Raw genomic sequence first — 23,456 nt, 5'->3', positions numbered from 1 at the left:
ATAGCATATCGCCTACTCCGAGGTGATCTCTGCCTAACATATAAAGCTATGTCAAACCCAGAGCTGTTGGACATGCTACACCTAAAGAAATTCCAATCCCTCAGAGCTACATGCTCTAGGGACCTAAACCTTGTCACCACAATAAAAAGGACACGCTGGAGGGATAGCTTTCTGTCCCAGAGACTCTGGAACAAGCTACCCATCTATGTCAAGCAAAGTTCTTCATTAGCACTCTTCAAGAAAAGTCTTGATGAATGGATGGGAAATAGGAAATACACCCCGGGGATCACTTCTGTGTCTCTGCTGGACAGTGGCACAGGAAAATAACTTTCTTGGGTGGCGTAAGCTATGGAACCTTGCTGGCTAGGCTGACGTAAGCCCTTGGGCCAATAGCCTAGCACCTACCTATGAACCTATTAAGATAAGGTTCCCCTTGTTTGATGATGTACCAAACCACCAACTTGTTGTCTGTTTGGATCGCAATTGTTCCCCAGGGGAGGGTTTCTTGGAATGCTTGCAATGATAGGATCACTGCCCTCATCTCTAGAACAGTGAACTGGGACCAAGTGCCTTAGACTGTCTTTCCCAGATAATGTCCCCACCCTATCCGGGATGCGTCTGTGGTCACTATGGCTTGGGGTTGTGAAGGGACAGCCTATTAGAATGTCATTGGAATGCAGCCACCAACTCGGGTCCTTTTTGCATAAACTGGTGATCTGAATTTGATGTGACATTAGTTGTGCCACTAATGACAACTGTGACGCCAAGAGCCATTGAAGAATTCGCAAGTGAAACCCGGCAAGAGGAACTAAGATGATGGTGGCCGCCATAGATCCTAGAACCTGAAGTACCAATCTTGCAGTCACTGTTCTGTTGTGAATAATGGCTTACTTGTGATCTTATTCTCTGAAGTCTTTCTTGAGGTAGAGATGCAATACAGGTGCTTGTGTCCAACCCTGCTCCTGTGAACTCTAAATGCTACGTTGGCTCTACATGGGATTTTTCATAGTTTACAGTGATCCCTAGTGAGGAACAAGTTAGGACGACGTAATTTCTTGCTTGCAACAGTAGATGCCTGGAGGTTGCGGTAATGAGACCATCATCTAAGTATGGAAACACCCTGAATCCTTGCAGTCTGAAGTGAGCTGCGACCACTGCCATGCACTTGATGAAAATCCTGGGGGCTGTGGTGAGACCAAAGGGCATGGCTCTGAACTGATAATGACTGGCCCACAACCAGAAGCGCAGAAATCTTCTGGAGCATTTGTCTATTTTTATGTGGTGATATGCATCCTGAAGATCTACTGAGCACATCCAATCATCTTTTCCTAAGAATGGGAGAATAGACCGAACCATGGCCATCTGAAATTTGGTATTTTGAACGGACTTGTTCAAGGCACTGAGATCCAAAATTGGTATCCAGTCTCCCATTTTCTTTGGCAGCAAAAAGAATCTTGAGTAAACTCTGGATTTTATCTGGTCTGGTGGGACTGTATGGATGGCTCTTTTGTCAAGCAGTTTTTGAATTTCTAGTACTGCCGTATCTCTGCGACTGGGTGGAACATCCAGGATTTTCTTCAGTTGTTTATGTTGGTTGGAGAAGGGAATACAGTAACCTCTGGTTATGATCCTCTGCACCCAATTGTCCATTGTTATGGTTAGCCGGGAAGGTAGATGTAGGGAAAGTTGTCTCCCAAGTGCATCCAGAAGACAGCAATCAGGCCTTCGTTCAGGAGCGCCAATAGGAATTTCCAGGGAATGAATCCCTGGAACCCTGATTCTGGGGGCCACCTCTGCCTCTAGCATGGCATGGAACTTATATCAGTTTTAGATGTTACAGATACAGCCTCATCAAAGCTGGATTTTATCAGGCCTTTGAGAATTATCTTGTTGTTTTTGTCTACAAGGGCCTGGTGGCTAAAACCATGACTGATGGAGCAGTCCTCCTGAAGATGCACTGGGCCCAAGCAGTACAATGCACAAGTCATGACCATCAGAATTTGGCAGTTTGCAGTCACACTTCTGGCATCTCTTGAAGCCAGAAGTGCTTTTAGACATTTCAGCCATGTCAACCAAGACACAGATCTCTCTTTCACACACACACACACACACACACACACACACACACACACACACACTAACTAAAGAGAGAGGACGGCTTTTTTTTTTTTTTTGAAAGGGCATACCACCAAAGGTACCAGAGAGTTACCATAATGGCAAAGGAAAGGGAAAAAGAGGGGTACCAGTAATGGTACAGAAGATTACCAAATCGGTAAGACGAAAGGAGGGAGGCTACCAACAATGGTATATCAAGAAAGAAAAAACACGCCAATTAAGTTAAGAAAGAGGAGCTGGACAACTAACAAAGGGCTAGAGAAAAAAATTACAAAGAAAACAGTACAAAAAATGGTAAAGAACACTTACACATGTAAGACATTGCTAACTGAGAGCTGACAGGACAAGAACACATCTGGCAGTTAAAGCGGCAAACGAGATCTGAGGTAATCTTGAGAGGGGCATTATGGGTACAGCTAAGCTCGAGAGTTTTTGTCAGGTGCGAGCTGGAGAAATGGCTGAGTCGGTTCCGAGATATGGAACCCAACCCACAGTCAAAGATTACATGAAAACTGACATCAGATCATATGTTTATATAAATGTAATCAAACCATATTAACAAGTTCGCAATTCAGAAACATTATACAGCACATATATTGTTCTATATAATATTATAATCAAATCCAACATTCCATAAATTGCTCAATTCCTGACTTCTCTTAAACCTAATTCCAAAACATTTTTTCTGCATGTATTATTGCTCCTACAATCTCCATTTTTTTATGCAATTTATTCCTACCCTTTTCTAAAGATCCAACTTCCTGTTCTTTTATCTCTGTTACAATATTCACTACTTCAAGTACACTTGGTTTAGACTTTGATTTCCATTTTATAGTAACTGCTTTGTTGGCAGCCACCAGAATTAAACTTAACAAGGCCTTACTATATTTAGGCAAAATCATTTCCTTAGTTACATTCATTTGCTCACCTAGAATTCCTGACAGAGTCCTCTGTATGGAATTATTAAAGTCTACCAACTCATTATACTCCAAATACATATGCTCCCAGGTACCGCTCTCTTCCCTATTATAACTCCAATATTTGCTATCCACCTGAGGAAAAAGTCTTTGTGGAGTCTCCTACCTGTGCAAACACTTCCAGGCAAAAATCCTTTATCTTCTAGGTTTTGTTTCATATTTGGGAGCCATAAATATGTCATCCCATTGTTTCTTTGTGAATTACTTATCTAATCTCTTTTCCAAATCTTTTCTGACCTCCTCTGAGTGATCCATATAGTTATCGTGCAATATTTTATATGCCCTACTAATTATCCATTTTTAACAGCAACTTCTAATCTACATTCATCTAAAAACTCAACCAGTGCAGGTCTTTCATTTAGAATTCCCCTAATCCATTCACTCTGCTTATACTTTGATACCAATATCCGACAGGGAAGGATCTCTTGCCTGCAGTTCAAATGTTTTCTTGTCCTCTTTCTATTCTATTACCTCTTGACTATTCTCTGTACCCCTAACTGCAGTCATCCCTATGGGCAGAATCTTCTTTCTCCTTTCCCATGTTGGCTTAGTTCTTAGTATACTTTCTGCTACTTTATGAATATAATATTCTGCATAATCGTTGGTTATTCTCCTTAAGGATCTGCGTCCAGTTTTACCTTCTTTCTTGAATAAAAAGAAGTTATGTACTCACCATAATGTTCTATCTGAGTAGGTAAACTTCATTTGTCAGCAACCTGTGGGTATCTCATCCATATCGAATCCGAGCCGGCAGCTTTAAACAGCTAAGATCCGAGCTCCAAGCTCCTCCCCTTACCCATAATCCCCCGCCATCCCTCTCTGACCTCAGATCGAGTTTGCTGTAGTAACACAGAACATTACAAAACAAGGATCACCTGCACATCCTAACCTGGTGGTATCCGGAGAAAGGACGAGGAATCCTTCTAGGACGCACTATAGGTTAGGGGGATGGAGGGGGGGTTGACTGCTGACAAATGAAGTTTACCTACTCAAATGGAACATTATGGTGAGTACATAACTTCTTTATCTGAAGTAGTTAACTTCATTTCTTCATCAACCTGTGGGACAGAGTCCCCAGCTACCCAAACTTGGAAGGTCCTCATGGAAGGATATTCCGGAGCACTGCAGAGCCAAAGGATGCTCTCCTCCCTCTGGAAATTATATCCAACTTGTATGGTTAATGAAAGTATGGGATGAAGCCCAAGTGGCTGCTGAACAAATGTTATCCAAGGACACTCTGGAACAAAAGGCAGCAGAAGTAGAAATCGACAAGGTAGAATGAGCGTGGACTCCTTCAGGTTCAGGCCGGCCAGAACTCTTATATGCCTGAAGTATACATTGGGAAATCCATCTGGACAATGTAACTTTTGATACTGGTTTGCCCAAAGAGGATTTAGCAAAGGATACAAAGAGTTGCTCAGATTTCCTATGTTCGGCAGTCCTGTGCAAGTAGAATCTCAATTGCCTGTGTACATCCAGAGAATGTAGTTTATATTCACCCCTGTTTTGATAATTTGGAAAGAAAACTGGTAAATTAATAGATTGATTGATATTGGGCTCAGAAGCAACTTTGGGTAGAAAGGAGGGATTGGTCCTGAGGGAAACTCTATCTTTATGGAAGACCAAGTTAAGGAGGTTTGGCGCAGAGGGCTTGAAGCTCCGAAACCCTTCTAGCCGAAGTGATAGCGATGAAAAAGGCCGTCTTCCAAGATAAATATTTTAAATCCACCGAAGCTGCAGGTTCAAACGGAGGGGCCGTCAGAGACTGGAGAACAAGGTTAAATCTCATGGAGGGACTGCGTCTTTAACTGGAGGCCTTAAGAGGAAAGTGCCTTTTAAGAAAGTCTTACATAATTTGGAAGAGGCTAAGGAACCGAGATAACTTCCCACATGATAATGGGAAATAGTGGGCTAATTGGACTTTGACCGTAGAAGAGCTAGCACCTTGGTCGAATAAAGTTGACAAAAATTCTAACACTGCTGGTATCGGGGCTGTAAAGGGATCCAATTTTCTATGCTCCGCCCAGACTGTAAAGCATTTCCATTTGCTCTTATAAATCTTTCTCGCAGAAGGTTTATGAGCGGCTACTAAAATAGCTATAACAGGGGACGAGATACCGGGAGTCCTAGCTATTACTGGAACTGGATCAACCAAGCTGTGAGCTTGAGGTTGTCCAGATTCGGGGTTGATAATCCTAGTGGGTGAGAGATCAGATCCGGGGTAGGATCTAGAATCAGTGGAGGATTCACCAGATGTGACCATAGGCATGGGAACCATGTTTGACGAGGCCAGAATGGGGCTATGAGGATGACTCTGCTCCCTAACTGATGGGCTTTCTGCAAGAATTTTAGCATTAGGGGAAGAGGGGGATAAGCATAAAGTAGACTGGATGGCCAAACATGCACCAGAGCGTCTCTGGGGAATTCCCCTGATGGGGGAATTAGAGCGAAGTAGTCGCTGCACTTTGCGTTCAAAGAAATTCCCAAACTCTCATGGCCTATCGACAAAGTGGGTAGGATCTGGTTCCCCCCTGTTTGTTGATATACCAGACCACTGATATGTTGTCTGTCTGAATTGCAACTGTCCCTAAGGGAAGAAGGGCCTGGCGTGCTTGCAACGCCAAAAGCACCACTCTCATCTCTAGGACATTGATATGCAACAAGGTCTCTGAATGGGTCCACGTGCCTTGGACGGTTCTGCCCATACAGTGCCCCCCCCCCCACCTAGGCGAGAAGCATCCGTGGTCACCGTGGCTAGAGGAGGGGACATAGAAAAGGGATGCCCTTTCTGGAGGTCCGGGGACTGGATCCACCAGAGCAGGGTTTTCCTGCAAATCCTGCTGAGGGAAATGGGAGAATTCACTGGATGTTGCAGGATGGACCACTGAACCTGCAAGGTCCATTGAAGTATCCTCATGTTCAAGCGCGCTAAAGGCAGCAGGTTGATTGTTGCCACCATGGAACCTAGAGCCCTCAGAAACAATTCCGCTGGAGGAGCCGAGGATTGTAGAAGGGCCAGTACGGGGAGCTTCAGAGTTCGAAACCGCTGGTCCGGAGTTAAGAAGACTTTCAATAGGTTTGTGTCTAACCTGGCTTCTATGAAGTCCAAGATCTGTGTTGGTTGAAGGGAAGATTTCTTGAGGTTGATTGTGATTCCCAGCCGGGAGGCCAAGTGAAGGAAGTAATTTCTGGCTGAACATAGTAGATGCCTAGTGGGGGCGGTCAGGAAACAGTCATCCAGGTACGGGAAGACCTGTATCCCCTGGAGTCTCAGGTGGGCCGCTACAACTGCCAAAACTTTGGTGAACACCCTGGGGGCTGTGGTGAGACCAAAGGGAAGGGCCCTGAACTGGTAGTGGCTGGCTCCTAGCTGGAAGCGGAGAAACCTTCTGGATCGTCTATCCATCAAAATGTGGTAGTACGCATCCTTGAGGTCTATCGAGCACATCCAGTCGTTCTCCTGTAAGAGTGGGAGAATAGATTGAATGATGACCATCCGGAACTTCTCTTTGGCCACTGACAGGTTCAGAAAGGACAGGTCGAGGACTGGCCTTAAGTCCCCCATCTTTTGAGTAAAAGCCCGATCCGGATTGGTCTCAGGGGACGCACTGGATCGCTTTTTTTTCTAGCAGCTGGCTTATTTCTGCAGCTGCTGCTTCCCTTTGATTGGGTGGGACATCGGGGAGGCTCTGGGGTCTGGGAGGCGGATACAGAAAGGGAATTTTGTAACCTCTGGATATGAATCAAAGCACCCAGCGATCTGTTGTGATGGACTCCCAAACTGCTAGGTGCCTCGAGAAGCGCCCCCCGACTACCTCCAGAGTGGAACAGTCGGGCAACCCTTCAGGGCTGCTGTGCGGGCCGATCCGAAAAGGGTTCTCTCGACCCAAAATTCTTCAGTCCCCTTCTGCCTCTGGGCCAGCGTCCACTCTGTCCTCCTCTGCCTCTGAAGGACGAGGGGGCCGGAGCGAAACGGGACTGTTGAGACTTCCGGAACCACATCTTCTTTTGTCCCCTTTGGTTCCTGGAGAAGGACCTCTGGGGAGCCGAGAAGTGGACTCCGACGGCAGACGTCTTCCCGTCTTTCTCACTCTCGACCAGCGTGTCACAGACGGTCTTGCCAAATAGCGAAGAACTGTCAAATGGGGCATTTGTGAAGGACGCCTTGAAGGGTTCCGCAAAGGCGGAGCCAAGCATGTCGCCGTAGAACAATGTCCGCTCCGCTAGCTCTACCGGCTCCTTCCGTAGCATGGGAAAGGAGCCACATAGAAGTGTTCGAAATGGACTTAAGAGTGGCCATTCGAGCTGAGAATACCTTCTTATCCTCGGCCGACATGGACTCTGGGTGCGACACGGCATATTCCTTGATAAGATCCCGCTGGAGTCGTATCACGTGTGCCATATAATTCAGTGACCTTACGGAGAAGGTAGCTGAAGCGAATATCTGCTTCCCCAGGCGGTCCATCGTCCAAGACTCCTTGTCAGGAGGGTGGACCGAGGAACTCTCCTGGGCTAGTTCCTTCTTGGTGGTGGCCGCCACCAACATGGCATCTACAGGAGCACCCTTGCTCCAAACCGTCCTATCAGTGGGGGGACTGAGGATTCTATCTGGTCTCTTAGGAATGGGCTCCACAGTGTCCGGTTCCTTCCATGCCCTGGTAGTGATCAGATCTACCAGGGGATCGGCGGGAGGGGACACCCAAGAGGTAGATGGGCCTGCGTCAAACGCCTCCAGAAACACAGACTCATCCGAGGAAGGTTTTTGGGCAGACCACCCCCCCTCTAATGTGTAACATCTCCATAATGTCTCTGAAGGAGACGTCTTCGGGGGGTGACCTTGGGGAACCTTCCCCTTCCTCTAAATCTGTGTCCTCCATCAAGGACTCAGGTGAATCCAAGTGCCTCCTCTTGCACTTACATTTGTGAGGAACCTCCTCGGGGGGGCTGTCCGAAGAGGCCTCACCAACCACATCTTGTTCCTCCAAGGGAACCATCTGGGACATAGGAGCAGGCTGCCCGTGGGGCCGGGTGATGGAAGGTAGGCCCATCTGAGAGAGAGTGCAGGGTGGAACCGTAGAAGGAGCCTGGGGCCTCGAATCCCTTGACAATACCCTCTCCACAACATCGAACGCTGAAGGTGAACTGCTCTCCCTCAGATCCGATGTGTGGATCGGAGCCGGCGCCGAAGCAATCGTATCCAAAGGGCCAGTATGCTCTGACCGAGACGGAGCCAAAGACACATTGACACCTCCGGATCCAAAGCTCAGCTCTCGGCTCAGAGAGCTTGGATCCAAAAAGGGAACAGACAAACTCGAGGGTGCGGTCGGAGCCGAAGTACAAGGTACTATTGGCGCCGATCCTCCCCCGGCTCCTAAGGAACTCGGATCCAAAGGCTCTGAACCCCAGAAGTGGGTCGGAGAAGGAGCAATCGGGGTGAAAAAGGGGGTCAAGCTCCCCCCCGGAGGGGGGGGGGAGGCAGGAGTACTCCCATCTGCAGCTGGGCCTGGAGGAACCTACGCATCATCCAGTCCATATCTACATCAGACAAGCTTCGGGTGGACCTAAAAGAGGCCACCGAGGCGGGCCGAGAGTGCCGCCTTGATGACCTCGAAGGCGACCGGGTCTCCTCCTCCGGCTCCGGGGAGAAACAAGGTGAATGGAGCCGGGAAGGAGAAGGCCCGGAAGCCCTGGGAGAGGCTGCTTGTTTAGCCGGCGGAGCCGAGGAGGAAGACTCGGGCCGCTGCTTTTGATGTCTCTCTTTCTTCCTCTCCAGCCTTGCTTCCCTCTCCTCCTGGCCTAAGGTGGGAGGATGAGTCCCGGCCAGGGGAGCAGGGATAGAAGGAGGCGCAGGTGCCACCGTGGGAGAGGAGGTCGACACCGAATCCGGGGGCAGAAGTCCCGCCAGAATCAACTTCGACCTCCTGTACTTTAGGGCCCTGGGGTTGAAGGCTGCACAAATAGTGCAGCCTGAGGAGAGGTGGTCAACCCCAAGGCAGATAACACACTGAGTGTGGCCATCCGCTGGGGACAGCTTATGGCCACACTCGGTGCATTTAGAGAAAAAGGTTTTTGGGGCCTCAGACATAGTCTGACTAAAAAAACATACAAGGCCCAACACACACGCCCTCACATACATGGGGAGGAAATTAAACTAGACTAAATAAAACAATTAACAAATTTTATAACTAAAATTCTAAGTAGGGAGCAACACACACAGCAGTAATTTAACTATGGGGAAAAAAGGGTAGATAATAAGATTTTCCTCACAAAACGACTAACTCCCACGCCTGGAACTCATTCTAAGCTGCTGATTCAACCGCGGCAAACAAGATCTGAGGTCAGAGAGGGATGGCAGGGGATTATGGGTAAGGGGGAGGAGCTCGGATCTTAGCTGTTTAAAGCTGCCGGCTCGGATCCGATATGGATCCGATACCCACAGGTTGATGAACAAATTAAGTTTACTACTTCAGATATAATTTTCCTCAGCTTGGGCATTTGATTTCCTAATTGCCTCATACTTTATTCTGCTTTAAATTGCATTTATTTTTTCTTACATGTTTTTTTTCTAAATACCTTATACTTGCACTTGACCTTTGATGCACTCTTATTTGAAAAATCACAACTACATACAGAATACACTAACAAACTGTTTTGTAGCAGAAGCTGTGAAACTCCTTTGTTCTTCCTTATCATATTCATGTTCACTGCCTCTAGATTTTATGAAGTACTGTCCCACTTTGCTAAAACATGTCCTGCTGAAGTCCAGAACCATGTTTTTTGATTGGACTGAACCTCTAGTTAAGCTGACTGTAAAACCAGACTGTGTGATGATTACTTGTTCCAAAATGGCTTCCCAGTCTCAGAGTCAAGATTCTATCTCCTGATTTCAGAAAATCACAAGCAAGACTGCTCATGCTTTCTGGACTAGTTTCTAAAATTAGTTGCCATGGCAGTCACATTCCATTAGTATCACTTTGTCAGATTAAAAGCAAATGTGGATCTTTAAATTAGGGTACAGTGCTTGGATATTAAAGGTTGATCCTGGGTACAGTGCTTGGATATTAAAGGTTGATCCTGGAAAGACTCAGTGAAAAGCTTAAAAGCCTAAAAGCACAAAGAGATAAATAACTAACAAAAATATACTGAACTACAAGTGACGAAGATACATATCACATTACTCTGCGTGCATACATTTTGTTTACTTCCTATATCAATCATGAAACTGTGGTAGAATAACATTCTGGGACTATCCCATTAAGATAAATAGCTTTCATGTTCAAGCCAGATGAATAGAGGATATATCCAGCAGAAACTATTACACATATGATGACTGAATGCAGAAATAAGAGATCCAGAAATAATATGGAGAAAAAATATATATATAAAAAGTCTAAGAGTAGACATTTTGCATTTCTATATTTTACACAGTGACTTCATCTCCATTAATGACTTAAATAATTTTGTTTTCCAGAACATGTAGGGCAAAAAAAAGTGTGTGTGATTTTTCCAGTAATTACAAAGTAGAATTGCTTTCACCTTAGCAGCAGTCTCCCTCTTCAGTTGTTGTTCTAAAGTGTTACTCATGGCTTGCAAACTCTCCAGCTGTTGTGTCTTCTCCTGCAAGCTGGACTCCAACTGAAAATAAAGCATCAAAAAGACTATGAAATGCACACACTTCAATCTGTTTACCTCTATAACTTCACTTTAGTGTTATAAAATATTTCTGATTCATACTGCGGATGCAAAACCCAAATGCATTTCTACATTAACTAAAAACCGTCTTATACTCTGTGGTCAGTTTACATGAAGACAACATACTGTGACTATTTATAATACTATTATATGAACACCAACAGACACTTAACTGGTAGCCAACTGTTTTTTTGGGAGAGGGGGTCATATTTATTTGCCTGTTTGTTAGTCATCTGGGTAAATAAACCAACCTTGTTTTAGTAATGACATACACCATGGATGATGAGATGATGAACATAAGTAGATGCATATACATAATTATAGATTAAAATTAGTGAAAGCTAGACAGAAATAAAGTTGACTTGTGTGAGGAAATCATCATCATAGGTTCATAGGTAGGTACTAGGCTATCAGCCCAAGGGCCTAAGTAAGCCTAGCCAACAAGGTTCCCTGGCTTACGCCACCCAAGAAAGTTATTTTCATGTGCCCCTGTCGAGCAGAGCCACAGAAGTGATCCCTGGGTGTATTTCCCATTTCCCATCCACTCTCCAAGATTTTTCTTGAAGAGTGCTAATGAGGAACTTTGCTTGACATAGATGAGTAGCTTGTTCCAGAGTATGGGAAGTCTCTGGGGCAGGAATCTATCCCTCCAGCATGTCCTGTTTACTGTGGTGACATGGTTTAGGTCCCTAGAGCATGTAGCTTGGAGGGATTGGGATTTCTTTAGGTGTAGCATGTCCAACAGCTCTTGGTTTGACATAGCTTTATATGTTAGGCAGAGATCACCTCAGAGTAGGCGATATGCTACGGAGTAAAGCTGGAGTTTTTTGAGATGGTCAGTGTAGGGTATCTGTTTGAGGCCAGTAATCCTCTTTGTGAGGTACTTCTGTGGCCTTTCCAGCTGTTGCAGATGTCTTGTGAGGTACATTCCAAAAGGGACGTTGTACTCTATAATGGGTCTAATGAGTGTCGAGTAGAGGGGAACTATGACCTATTTTTTCCTGGATGAAAACCCTTTTGTGATGAGGTGTGCCACATAGAAGGATTTCCTGACTACTGTGGCGATGTGATTATCAAAAGAGAAACTACTGTCCACATGGGTCCCAAGGTCTCATCACACATTCGGCGTTAAGTGGGCACAGAGTTTTTACCAAAGGGGATGACAATGCACTTTTTGGCATTGAGCTTGAGGCCATGGCTCTGACACCAGGCATCTGTCTCAATGAGGCCCTTCTGTAAGATGTCGACATCATTTGGGGACTCGACTATGGCTCCTACTTTGCAGTCATCTGCAAACTTCGTTAGCCAAAGGCCTTCTGTATTAGCCTGTACTTCAGAGAAGTAGATACCAAACAGAAGAGGTCCCAGGACTGAACCCTGTGGTACTCCACTTGTCACTGGTTTGAAGTCAGATTTGGAGTCTGCAACTTTTACAGTGCGAGTTCTGTCAGTGAGTCAGTTGGCAACCCATCTTGTGACATAGGGATTTATACCTAGTTTAGTGAGTTTAGCTACAATTCCAGAATGGGGGATGGTGTCAAAAGCTTTGGCGAGGTCAAGATAGGCTGTGTGAACCACCTTACCCTCATCTACGGCTTTGGTGACTGCCTCAAAGTCGTCGATCAGGTTCAGGAGGTATGATCTGCCTTTCACAAACCCGAACTGGGTGGGGTCCAGAGTTTGGAGGTTACCAATGTCTTTGTTTATGAGTTCCAAGATGACATGTTCCATGGCCTTACAGACCAGGCTCGTCAGGCTAATAGGGGCGATTGTTCCCGGGATCAGTGTTGGCTCCCTCTTTGTGGAGTGGAAGAACTGTATCAGCAAATCATAACAATTTTGGTCACTCTCATTGAAACTGTACTGGTCTTGCCATTTATTTCTACACTTGTCCAGTGACATGAGTGTCCCATCTATTTAGTTTTGGCAGGTACCTAAAATCACTTCAAGACAAGAAATTTCAACAGTGAAACATGCTTGCTGTAGTTGTGTATTTATTTGAGAAACTGGCATCTTTAGCCTCAGAGTTCTGAATGTACATCACGAGGTCCTGTATCCTGCAAGTTCCAGGCAGTTTAGAAGTAAATTATAATTTAAATAGCAGCATGTAATAATCCTGTGTCTCACCTCTTTACTGAGTATCCTGATACCAAATGTTAAATGGTGCCAGAAACAGCTGTTGAATAGGTGCTTTAATTTTTGAGAAATGGTTCAACTAGAACCACTAGGTAGTGTCTCTCTCTCTCTCTCTCTCTTTCTCTAGGATAATTTGTCTTATAACTACAATATGTGGATCCAAACATTTGATTTATTCCTGACTGTAAGTGGGACTTCAGACAGGCCTGAAAAGCTAGGGTTTTCTATATGTCACAGAAACAGTACTGCTGTGGAGACACAAGACATGTTTCAGATTCACTGTGAGCTGAAGAAAAATTTGCCATATTATCACTCTTACATTCTGGATAAGGGCACAAAATAACACATTTTATTGTTGCATAAGTCATTGAATACAGACTACATCTGATGAGTTATATGATTCATTAGTAAAAGCATGAAAAACCCCACAAAGTATGTCACTGTAACTACTGCATGAAGTGTGGCTATAAGCATGATAAAATGCCCTACGATTAACCACTTGTCTAAAAGCTGTAGAAAAATAAGCTATTTTGCTAAAACAGGTTTTCACTACAACAGATTGCATGTACTGGAATAAATGCAAGAAAAATAGTTTATGGGCACAATTTCTGTTAGGAATGTGCATGCAGGAAGCAATGTCAAGGTACAGAAAATACATGATCGGAAAAGGTGGAAAAGTTTAAAATGAATAATGCAAGCTGCTTTGACTAGCCACTGCAGCACATCATAATACAGTATGTGATTAATGTTCAAAGCATTGAGTCTGCAATGAAGTAAACTGGAGTTATAGATGGGTAAAGGCATATTTATTCAGGTCCTCTTCATGAGACACAGACAGGTCAGAAACATTTTACGCATGATTATAGGAATAAAAATGACAAGAATCAGTTCCAGATAGTTGACACAGTAGATACTTGATTGTCTGATGCTTTGAGTGGGGAAATTAATTCAAAATTTGAATGCACAGTTATAGCGTAGATCTGGTCAAAATGTGCAGGCTGGTGATTTAGTTAAAGAATACCAATGATCATTTTACTGGTTTGTGCTGTATAAAATTCAGGCACATTCAGTACATTGAAATGTTATTTAAGATAGTTTTTCAAAAACATCAAGCATACACATTTATTTGATTGATGTTAAGATGTATGTATCAGTACATATTTTTTCTGCTAAGGAATCATTTACAAGATTATGTCTTTATGTAAACCTCTGTAACAAGACGTACATGAATGACAGCATATTACAAAAATACAACCCATGTGAAGAGGGGTGCATATATTTTCATTATGGAGTGTTTTCCTAGATAGGGGGGTGGAGATAGTGCTGCTGATTGAAAAGCAGCTGTTCCAATACTCCAGCTTTTTATGTTACAGGTCACAGTGCAATGAGGATCAAAGAACATAACCTTTCCCCACTGTAGTGCGACCCTGAAGTTGGAATATATAATTAGCTTTAGTTTTGTTTACTTATTTACTTTTGTTGACTAAGAATGTCTGACTGGGTAATACCAATTTTCAGTGGAGGCCTGGGGAGAAAAACCCCATTTACTTACATTGCATAATACTAAGTTTCAGTCAAACACAGAATAGTTACATTTCTGTTTACATTTCTACACAGTTCTATTTGCATTTATTTTTCGATTCTTTGTGGATCAATGTTTTTTTGTAGTTGATATGTTGGCATAGATGATTTTGTGTTCGACAATCTGTGCTGACTATCAATCTTTATGCTTCCAAAAAGAGAATTTATTAGTTCCACGAAGACAATGGAATAAAGTAGAAACAGATCTGTTTCAGTATATAATCTGTATACTTAATCTGTTGATTATTTGAAATTTTCTGAGGTTATAAAGTTAACAGATACTATAAGCAAAATAATACACTAAAAACGTGTTCAAGAGAGGATTTCAGATTTGATATATCTGATGGCCTACAGTACTTAAACATGAAATTCAAGAGAGATTCCTGGAGTGAGAGGTGTTTCAGTGCTTGACCTCTAATCTAACTGCTTACACTCAAATCCACAGGATTATACAGCTGGCTTATAAAAATTGACAAAATAATACATTCTAACAGTATTTACAAGTGAGTGTTACACTGATGTGCAATTGCTTCACTGTAGTATAGGAATACTTCTCTGTAGAATATAGGTCTTTCATCAGCTGTTACTGATGGGGTGCACATTAAAGGACAAAACTTCTACATTGATCATCTTATTACAAACTAAGAATATGAGTCTTGTAAAAGCTAACTGAAAACAAGGTATGGGGGGACATGTCTTTTAGAGAAAAAGACACACAGGAAAATGATACAAAAGTATACAGTATGGTTCTTCAGAAAAGAAAAGTGTTAAGAATGGATACATTCAGTACCAATCTCCATTCTCTTTCTTTTCTTGGAACAAGGAAAAGTCTTGAATAGGACTCTTTCCACATACTACTGTGGCTCAGGTTATATTGTGCCCTAGTCGAGTAAGTCTTGAATGATGGGAGAAAAACTACCTGGTTATGACATGGAGGAGGTATGACCTTGAATGGCGGGGCTTCCTTCCAAGTCATTCTGTAACTATGCTGAATAATGGAGAGGACCTACTTGTGATAATGAGGTGCCAATATCCCACAGTTCAGGGGAGCCTTTTGGACACGGAAAAGGGAGTGAAAAGAGGGTAATCAGGCTGACATGTCTGGGTAGGGAGGCCTCCCAGATTTAGAATTCCTGTCTGGTTCATCCTGGAATGTTTTCCTAGGCATTTCCTTGGCCTTATGGGGGGGGGGGGGGGCTAGATTCTCTATAGGAAATGGAATGGCATTTGCAGGGTAGTTTCTTTGGTATCTGGGAACCGAAGAAAAATTTCTTTGTAATCTTTCCTTATTTTCTCCTGTCCTTCTAAGGTTTTATACAAGCTGACTGCATCAGGGCCACATAAAAGATCCCTATTCAAGGGGGAATCCAGTAGCTTGGCTTTAATGTTTGCAGGGAGGGACAGAGAGCATAACCATGCATTGCTACTGATAACAGAACTTGTAGCAGCTGCTCTGGTGGAAGCCTCCACTGCATCACAACTGCACTTAATACTATGCCTAGCCACCTATGAGCCCTGAGCCGCCACATACATGACCTGCTGCCTGCTGCCTGACCATTCCATAAAAGCATAAGTTTTGCTTAAATTCATCAACATAGACAACAAATATTTAGTCATTTGGGTCTGATAGTTCAGGGCTTTGAAGGCTGAGTGGAAGCAGGATATACCTTCTTTCCTAGTCTATCCATTGCACTGCTACCTTTACCTGAGAGAAGAGAATGAGCAGCAGGAAGTTTAGAAGGCTTGACTGTAACCATGGAAAACATGGAAGGATCTGTCAAGGAATTACTGTACAGAAGCATTACATCTTTAGGCACTTTGTAAGATCTATCAGGCATTTTAAGGGCTGGTGGCTGACAGTCAGGTGCAGTGGATGTAGATGCAAAGGTCTCCAGGCAGGAGGGAAAGGAGCAACAGCAGGGGTGCCTACCTCTAAAAGATTATAATATAGAGTATTATAAGCTGTTCGCCAATGCTAACAGCATTATTATGTATTCCAGATGTGGGTGCCAAAAATTCACCTTGAGAGTGAAGGTTCTTACTATGTCCTATATTGGAAATGTGGAATCCAGAGAAACTTTTAGTGATATTCCAGACATTATTTAGTACCCAATGAAGACTTCTCATGTGCAGCCTTACAATGCAACAGGACATTTTACCCATAACCCTAATGTTTTGTTTTACTGTAATGATGGACAATGGAATAACTGTTAGTGCATGAAAAGTGTAAGTCCCGTATTCTGGCATTGGGAATGAAAACCTTATCTGTAATGAGTACAGAATGACATATGGAAAAGTTACTTCCTGCTCTGGCATACTATCTGATATACAGCACTACATTGGTATGGTTATGAACTGAAAAAGCTATGCAATGATTTTCAGCTGTTGTTGTAAGAGGTCCTGAGCTTGGACCACAAGTATACAATCATCTACATTTACAGCCAGTGGCAAAGAAAATAAGACACTCAGAAAAGGTAGCTTCATTTGCCGATGATATTATTTTGTACTTGCCAAGTCCAGAAAAGGACATTTCGGTGTTATGGAACATTTTGAGACAGTTTCAAGTCTTTTCAAGATATAAAATTAATAAAGACAGAACAAAGGCTATAACAGTAAATAATGTACCTATGCACTACTTGGTTTTGCAATACCAATATTTACGGGGACATGATAAAATGAAGTTTTTATGGGCAGGGATTAAAAAGGTTTCTGTTATGGCAGCTAAGGATATGTGGGAAGAGACTAAACAAAAGATAATACAAAAACCTGAGAAACTGGAAGCTCTTGTTTATGGATATGGATAGCAAGATACAACAGTGAAAATGATTTATTTCCCTTTAGTTTTATATATAGGCCAGCTCTATTTTTTATCAACATCAGGAAAAGTTGTGGACAATAACAAAGAGTTGAGTACATTTATCTGAGAGGGAAACTGGATAGAAATTTAATGGGTTATGCTGATCCTTCAAATAGAACAAGGTTGTTTAAGATCATCTGATTTGCAGAGATATTTTAGAGTGACTCAGTTACAGCTCATCTGTCTGTGTGTGTGTGTGTGTGTGTGTGTGTGTGTGTATATATACAGTGGATATAAAAAGTTTACACACCCCTGTTAAAATGCCAGGTTTTTGTGATATAAAAAAAATGAGACCACAATAAATCATTTAAAAACTTTTTTCACCTTTAATGTGACCTATAACTTGTACAATTCAATTGAAAAACAAACAAATCTGTTAGGGGAAAAAATATAAAAAATTTACAATAAGCTGGTTGCATAAGTGTGCACATCCTTAAACTAATACTTTGTTGAAGCACTTTTTGATTTCATTACAGCATTCAGTCTTCTTGGGAAGGAGTCTATCAGTATGGCACATCTTGACTAGGCAATATGTGCCCACTATTCCTTGTAAAAGCACTCCAAATATGTCAGCTTGCGAGGGCATCTCTTGTGCACAGCTCGCATCAGGGCACCCCACAGATTTTCTATTAGATTTAGGTCTGGGCTCTGGCTGGCCCATTCCAAAACTTTAATTTTCTTCTGGTGAAGCCATTCTTTTGTTGATTTGGATGTATGCTTGGGGACATTGTCATTCTGAAAAGTAAAATTCCTCTTCATCTTTCTAGCAGACTCCTAAAGGTTTTGGGCCAAAAGTGACTGGTATTTGGAACTGTTCATAATTCCCTCCAGCTTGACTGAAGCCCCAGTTCCAGCTGAAGAAAAGCAATCCCAAAGCATGATACTGCCACCACCATGCTTCACCATGTGGATGGTGTTCCTTTCGTGATGCAAAGTGTTGTTTTTGTGCCAAACGTACCTTTTGGAATTGTGGCCAAAAAGTTTATCCTTGGTCTCATCAGACCATAACACATTTTCCCACATGCTTTTGAGAGACTTGATGTATTGTTTTGCAAATTTTAGCCAGTCCTGGATGTTTTTCCTGTATAAGAAAAGGCTTCCGTCTTGCAACCCTACCCCATAGCCCAGACATATGGAGAATACGGGAGATTGTTGTCATATGCAGTGCACAACCAGTTTGTGTCTTTCGGCTTTAGGGGTCGCCACAGCGGAACTCCGGTCCACTAATGATTGGCAGTAGATTTTTATGCACTGGCTTGCCGGGCCTAACGCACAACCTTCAACGAAGGAACGCCCATTCACGCATGTCACTATACAGAAGACGCACTAACTGAGAATCGAACGGGAAACATCTAACTGTGAGGCGACAACGCTACTGCAACACAACCAGTACTTGCCAGAAATTCCTGCAGCTCCTTCAGTGTTGCTGTAGGTCTCTTGGCAGCCTCCCTAACCAGTTTTCGGCTTGTCTTTTCATCAATTTTGGAGGGATGTCCAGTTCTTTGCAGTGTCACTAACGTCTCATATTTTCTCTACTTTTTGATAACTGTCTTCACTGTGTTCCATGGTATATCCAATGCTGAGGAAATGTTTTTGTACCCTTGTACCCTTTCAATCTTTTTTAATTTCTCCATCTCAGATACCTTTCAACAATGAGATCCTTTTGATGCTTTGTAAGCTCTCTGCAAACCATGTTTTTTGCTGTAGCAGGCAAGTGAGTAAATGTCAGGGAAATCCTACAAGGACAGCTGAACTTTATTTGGGGTTAATCAGAGTCTCTTTAACTGATGCAGGTGTGTACCCAAGAAGACTGAATGCTGTAATTAAATCAAAAGGTACTTCAACAAAAAAGAAGTTATGCTTTACCATAACATTCCATCTGTGCTGTTCATCTTCTTTCATTCATCACTGATGGGGTTCAGTTCCGAGCCCTCAGAACCGAGTCGGCCTTTTTACCAAGCTCGCGCCAGCCAAAAACTCTCGAGCTAAGCTTCTACCCAGAATGCCCTTCCCCTTATTACCTCAGATTGAGTTTCTTAGAGATAGAGAAGTAAAGCCGAGGCCACTTCTGCGCAAATACCTTAAGACACCACTTGGACTTTTTTTTGAGACAGCTTTATTATCTCTGAAGCTGCTTCTTCCCTTTGACTGGGTGGAACATCGGGGAAACTTTTTTGGAAAATTTGGATGACAAGAAAGGGGAAATGGTGTAACCTCTGGTGATTATACTCTGCACCCAACGATCATTGGTAATAGATTGCCAGGCAGCCTGGTGCAGAAGAAAAATGACCCCCAACTGCTTCCAGAGGTAAGCAATCAGGCTGCTCCTCAGGAGTGCTGGTAAGGCTGTCTAGAGAAGGAGTCCCTGGAGCCTTGGTTACGAGGACCCCCTCTGCCTCTGTAGGGCCGTCTTCTGGAATTGTTATGCCCCTGCACTTGGGGGTATCATCGCCATGTGCAGCATGGAAAGGACCCTGAGATTTATTTTGTGCCACATTTTTCCACTCCTCTGATTCCTGGAGAAGGTACGGTGAGGATTGGAAAATCATAGGCCTACGGCAGACAGGGTCTTGGCATCTTGCTCACACCTGGCTAACGTGTCCTTCACTTTGGAGTCAAAAAGGGACGATGCTTCGATGGGAGCATTCAATAAGGAAGACTTGAAGGGGTCTGCGAGGTCACAAATGCGCATCCAGGCATGACACCTCATGACAATGCCCGAACCCGCTGCTCTAGCCACCCCTTCGGTCGCATGTGATAGCAACCTCATGGACGAGTTGGAGATCGATTTCAGGGTTGCGAGCTGCAAGCCCACTTTGTCTCAGACCTCATCAGACAGCTGTCCTGCAAGTGTCCCAGAGAGTTCGGAGATAAAAGTCCCTCTGGAGCCTCGTAAAATGTGCTAAATAGTTCAGTGACTGTATAGCAAAGGTCCCTGAAGCAAAAACTCACTTCCCAAGTCTGTCCACCGCCCGGGACTCCCTGTTGGGTGGGTGGACAGCAGGACTTTCCTCAGCCAAGTCCTTTTTCATGGCTGCCGCCACCACCATAGCATCAACTGGTAATCCTCTGGACCAATGTGGGTTCTCCTCAGGAGGGGAAAGAATTTTGTCTGGTCTCCGAGGGATCGTCTCAATGGAATCAGGGTTCTTCCAAGCACAGTGCACGATGAGCTGGACAAGCTCATTGGCAGGTGGGGTCACCCAAGAGGTAGAAGGTCGGGCGCGGACTCCTCAGACAAAGGGTTTGAGGGCTTCCAGTCACCTCTCTGTTTTAACATTTCCAGCATGTCTCTGAAGGAGACATCATCAGGAGGTGACCATGGGGACCTTTCACCATCATTGTAATCCGTGTCTTCTGTTAAAGACTCCTCGGGTGAGCAATGTGCCTCCTCTTGCATGTCCTCTTTCGAGGGGCCTCCTCAGTGGGGGTCTCTGCGGAGGACTCAAAAGAGCAGGTACCCTGAACAGGGGTGTCCTGTGGCTTTTCTGCCCAGTGCCTCGGTGTGGGGGGGGGGGTCTGTGGCACCTGTAGTTCAATGGGTGAAAATTGGGGTTCCGATGTCAAAGGAATGATTCAAGAAGCGAGAGCCCTCTCCGTGTGGAAAGCAGGTCTGCCCAAAGAGGGATGGGAGCCCGAAACCAAGAAAGACAACCTCAGGACCAGGGTCACACCGGCACGGATGGAGCCTCAAGCAGGATCAGTGCGGACGTGGCTATCGGCACAGAGGATGGAACCGAAGATGAACATGAATCCGTGCCCCGAGCCGAGACGCCCATCCCCCAATCCCCAGATTGAAGGAGGACCGGTCCTGTAGGAACCGAAGACCATAGGGGCAAACCCAGAGCCTGAGTGAGGTCCACTATAGGCACCGAGGTGATGGGTTCCAAGAAGGATGTTGGAGCAGAAAGCTTCGGAACCAAAATGGTCAAAGGAGGAGTGTAAGAAGGAGTCAGTGGAGAAACTAACCTAAGTCCTGTAGGAGGATGGATCTTAGAAAGTGTGGGTATCTCCCTGGCTGCCAACAGCTAGTCCAAAAGATGCACATCGTGTTCTGACAGGCTCCTGGTGGATCTAGTGGATACTTCGGATGGAGAGTCAAGTTAGTCAATGAACGTGCTATACATGTGGCCCAGGAACTGATCTACGGAAGGGGAGTACCGGGAGTATCGGGTCCATGGTGCAAGGTCTGCTGGCACCGAAGTCTCAAGTTTCGAGACCGGGATTTATGGGGTCAAATCCAACTTGGTCGAAAAAATGCTCAGTGCCAAAGTGGCACTCTTAGCCAAAGCGGTAGGTTCCAAAATCTTAACTGACGACGGTATTGAAGGCGTGCTCTGAGCCGTAGTGGCCGCAGTGGCCACAGATGCTGAAGTCGTAGAAGGCACAGTGAGGTCTATCGTCGATGCCGGAGGCAGGATCTGTGCTGAAGCTGGCACTGGTATCGTAGGTTTCGAGATGCTCTGAGCCGACAAGGACGGAGCCATAGAGGCAGATATATGCTCTGAGGACAACTTGGAGACCTTTGATTTCACAGGCTTACCCTGCTCACTTGATGGTGAGGGGGGAACTGAGTGGGACCTCTTTTTGTCATTTTTAGTAGGGGTTGAAATCTCCATTGCAGAAATGGCCTTTGAAAAGGGAGACTTAAGTAACCTTTTCAATATCAGTTTATTTTTGCGCTCATTAAGATTGTGTTGACTGAAACTCTGACAAATGTCACAAGGAGGTTGCACCAAAAGGTGAGGCACCCCCAAACAGTATACACAATCATGATGAGAATCACTATTAGGTAACTTGCAATTACATGAAGCACAATGCTTAAGCCCTGAAGTATCTTTCTTGTCCGACATCTTGACAGAGAGACACCACAGACAAACAGTTTAAGGATAAATGAAAAGTACAGTTTTGTACCTACCATAAATGTAGATGTCCGATAGATATGCAACTGCAGTCATAACATATGGGTTGTCCTGCCTCAGGCAGCCCTCGGTCGGCCGGATTCCAAAGTCTGGGTCCGACGTCTGCTGATGTCGCATTTCTCTTCGACGTCAGAGCGGCTGGAGTACATAAGCATCAGCCGACGCCATCTTCTTCAGTGTTTCTTGCCCCAGATGCCCTCCAAGGAAGGCTGTAATCAAATTGGAAGAAAAACAGATTTCCAGACAAATAAATAAGCAATAAACAGATACACCATAACAGATATCCCCAGCTAAGGGTAACAGGGATAGGAGTGGACCCAAGGCATAGAGGGGAAGGAGGGAGGGAAAACCCGACTGCAGTTGCATATCTATCGGACATCTACATTTATGGTAGGTACAAAACTGTACTATGTCCTTCAAGAATGCAACTGCAGTCATAACATATGGGTTGAATACCATAGCTTAGCTGGGGGAGGTGGAATGCTCTAAGAAAAGGATGGTGTAGCTATCAATCCCTGCAGGACTGCAGAAGCAAAGCCTGCTCTGGATCTGGAATATAGAGGAAGGTTGTAGTGTTTGGAAAATGTATGCACGGAGCTCCATGTAGCAGCTTCTAGAATGTCTTTTGTAGGCACCCCTCTTAAGAATGCTGTTGAGGTGGCTGTAGCTCTGGTGGAGTGTGGTCTGACATTTGCTGGTACACTCTTTCCATGGAAGGAATAACAGAATCTGATGCAATGTCCAATCCATTTTGAAAGAGTCTGTTTGGAAATTGCTTTCTCTTGTACTCTAGGGGCGTAAGCTACAAAAAGCTGATCAGACTTCCTACTGGTCTTGGTTCTGTCCAGGTAGTAGCGAAGTTGTCTGTGAATGTCCAAGGTATGCAACAGTCTTTCCCCTTTGTTCCCAGGATTGGGAAAGAAAGTAGGCAGGTGAATGGCTTGGTTTAAAGAAACCCTAGATACCACTTTTGGCATAAAGGTAGGGTTGGTTCGTAAGGAGACCCTGTCTCTGTGAAAGATTATGAACGGTGGTATTGCCATTAGGGCCTGTAGTTCCGAAACCCTTCTTGCTGAGGTAATTGCCAACAGGAAAGCTGTCTTCCATGAGAGAAATTGTAAGTCCACAGAAGCTGCTGGCTCAAAGGGAGGTAGAGTCAATTTTTCTAGGACAAAG

General features: G+C 44.3%; 1 protein-coding gene across 2 annotated transcripts in view; it reads right to left on the bottom strand.

Moving 5' to 3' along the window:
- The window catches only part of RABEP1 (rabaptin, RAB GTPase binding effector protein 1), a 1,652,179-nt gene that overhangs the window by 129,416 nt on the left and 1,499,307 nt on the right, over positions 1-23,456 (bottom strand). For both annotated transcript variants that reach the window (XM_044082911.1, XM_044082912.1), the window contains one exon: positions 10,629-10,727. In XM_044082911.1, the coding sequence (XP_043938846.1) occupies positions 10,629-10,727 (99 nt within the window). The remainder of the gene's footprint in view (positions 1-10,628; positions 10,728-23,456) is intronic.

The sequence above is a fragment of the Protopterus annectens genome, chromosome 9.part0, assembly GCF_019279795.1.
Source record: "Protopterus annectens isolate FY-2018-M chromosome 9.part0, PAN1.0, whole genome shotgun sequence".
Lineage (NCBI taxonomy): Eukaryota > Metazoa > Chordata > Ceratodontiformes > Protopteridae > Protopterus > Protopterus annectens.
Note: the sequence above shows the minus strand (reverse complement) of the source record. Positions and strands in the feature narration are given on the sequence as shown.